General features: G+C 30.1%; 1 protein-coding gene across 1 annotated transcript; it reads right to left on the bottom strand.

Moving 5' to 3' along the window:
- Nucleotides 1–1,421: 1,421 nt before the first annotated feature.
- On the bottom strand, nucleotides 1,422–2,588 carry LOC105461189 (sulfotransferase 1C2-like; the record flags this gene model as incomplete). The annotated part of the gene is made up of 3 exons (XM_011707671.1): nucleotides 1,422–1,859; nucleotides 2,280–2,374; nucleotides 2,462–2,588. Coding segments are annotated over 3 exons (501 nt in total), but the record flags the coding sequence as incomplete, so codon positions are not given.
- Nucleotides 2,589–2,812: the final 224 nt, after the last annotated feature.

Genomic DNA, 2,812 nt, shown 5'->3' with positions numbered 1-2,812 from the left:
TTAAACCATAACGGTTGTAAACGATGGACTCGTAAATTATTCCAAGCGAACGGGCACAAATACGGGAAGGGGAGAATCAAATATCCTTGTTGCGAACAATTTTTATGGTCCTGATGCCCCTGACATTTATAAGACGCATGGAATTTTCCGTCGTGGAAACAAAGCCTGTCGTGCGACGACGCTTCGGTCGCATTTTAATACACGATTACGTACGGAAACGTTCCGATGAATGAACGTAAATCTCGCTGATTTTCGTCGAGGTGGATAGCACTTGATTGCGACTGTCGGGGGAAATCAAGTGACACGCCAACAAATTAATTTGAGGTGTGCGCCATTTATAATGAAAGACACTTTCTAGTTGTATCTATGTTTTCAAAGTTTTATTTTTATCTATATTTTAAGAAATATAATTTAAAAATGCGAATTATCGGCGACTTTCCTATATTATTTTTCTAATAACTTTCCTGTATTAAAAGTTGCAATCATAAATCATATGAAGTGGCGGTCCCCCGCTTACACAAGAATACAAAAAGAATATACAACAACTAATTGGCCTGCTAGTGTAATTTATAACGCGTTTCAAGTTCCGGAGGATCTAAATTCGAATACCACAGCGGCCGATATATTTTTCTGTATTTATCGTGTACAGCTCCTCAAAACACGTATACAAACACGCTTCCGTCAAAACAACAAATTATCTTCGATAGATGATGACACAAAACCTGTTGTCTGTCGTTACCCTAAACTACACTAAGACTTTCTTTCTCGCTTTTTTTGTAAGCATAAAAAATATGTTTATTTCATCAAGTACAAGTATGATCTAATCTAGACAATTAATTAGGTAACAAAAAGATATGAGCTAATAGTCGCTATAAAGATGACTAAAACAACTTAAAAGTTACTTGGCTGACTGATGATATTACAGTGGAAACATTTGTCGCCTGATAGTCATCTATAAGTTGGCATTCAGTATAAATCTGAAGTCTACTTTAGACTTCTTTTCCAGACCGGAATCAATTTGGTTTTGGCTGTAATCAAAACCGAACATAACATATTTCTGTCTGATGTAAGCGAACGAGTTTATTAATTTAATCATGTGAACAATAAATATAAATACCATAAATATTTATGTGAAAATAAATAAAAGAGTATAATTCTCTATCATATATCATTGCGCATTTCATCATTAATATATGTATAAATGCTTCTTTAGAGAAAATTCTTTCTCCAAAATTTTTTGCAATGTTTCGTGACATTAAGCAAAAAGTTGCTTTGTAAAAAAATATATGACAGAAATAATATCAAAAAGATTCTAAGGCAGCTAAATTTAAAACGTGAAGATCAATACTAGCTCAAAACGACAAATTAAACTGATCTAAAGCAATCGACTCTTTCAATCAATCAAGAAAGTCAAAACCAGCTTTATAATTCCTTTCTTAGAAAGCTTTTATTAATCTTTCTTTAAATTGAATAGAAATTATGTACAAATTACAATTGCTTATATATTGTGTAACAAATCTAATTTGAACAAATTAAATCTTAATCTTTTATAAATTGCAATTGTTTATCATATAACGAATCTAACTTGGAAAAGTCAAATCCGTATCTCTTAAATTATCAGTGATCCACTTGTTAAATCTCTTTTCAATCTCCGGCGTGAACATTTCTTTCCAACGACCCGTCATTCCTTGTCGGATAAACATTTCCGGTCGTATCACATTAGATGAAGTAGGCTGATTTACCATAGGATTTTTGCGAAAATTTTCTATTTTTAAATGCTCCGTTAACTTGGCTATCTGTTCATCGCTATAGAACTTATTGAAGAATGTAGCGATTTTTTTTATATTACCAGGTAAATCCTACAAAAAAAAAATAAAATGGAAAAATTAAATCATAATATCTTTAATATCGCTAATATTCTATATTTTTATTATCAGATATACATTAATTTCTTTTTGTTAAATGATATCAGAAAGTGATGTAAATAAGCGATATGTTTGCATGTGTGTATACTATTAATTTTGTTGAAAAAATGTTTTCTTCAAAAAAATAATATAATTAAAACATATTTATTTTAAGATTACCTATTTATTTAAGAAATAAAATAAAGTACTCATACTAATAAAATTCAAAACTTCAAAAATTATTGAAAATGGAAGTATATATTATTCTCTTTTTATTACTTACAAAAGACAAATTGACATAATTCAAGAAAATACTTTTTACATATTTTAAACAAAAAATGTGCAATTGAATAAAGTAGAATTTCTTCTTTTCACCTTTATTAGATCTTCGTAAAAGAGAAACATCATGTTTTCTCTGTGTTTCATCGCCCAAGCTTCCTTCACGTGTTCCCAATATGGACTCCACGACGCTGGAATTGCGCAAAATTAGACTCTTGAAACGCTAACAAAGAAAACATGAATGTAATAAAAACCAATTGACATTTCGCAAAACTTACTGTGATTATTCATGAAATTATTGCAGAACTGTTCGAAAGTTCCCTGAAAACTGCAATTTGTATTGGTTTTTTGGAAATGATACCAGGAAACCACCACATCTCTTGGATTTCTTGAAACATAGATAACCTGCAAAATAATGCTTAGAAAAAGTGTTGCTCATAAAATAAGAACATTTTTTAAATAAAATTTAAAATTTAAAAATATAGGGTATCAAAGTTAAAGGGAAAATTTCGCTTTTATCCAAAAATTGCGTAAATTCCTCGGATTTAGGTAGAACGTACATAAATCCATTAAAATAATCCAAGCAGTTGTCGAAATTTTTGGAAAAAAGTGAAGTTTTTCCTTCAATT

Source organism: Wasmannia auropunctata, unplaced genomic scaffold (assembly GCF_000956235.1).
Source record: "Wasmannia auropunctata unplaced genomic scaffold, wasmannia.A_1.0 LD307526.1, whole genome shotgun sequence".
Classification (NCBI taxonomy): domain Eukaryota; kingdom Metazoa; phylum Arthropoda; class Insecta; order Hymenoptera; family Formicidae; genus Wasmannia; species Wasmannia auropunctata.
Note: the sequence above shows the minus strand (reverse complement) of the source record. Positions and strands in the feature narration are given on the sequence as shown.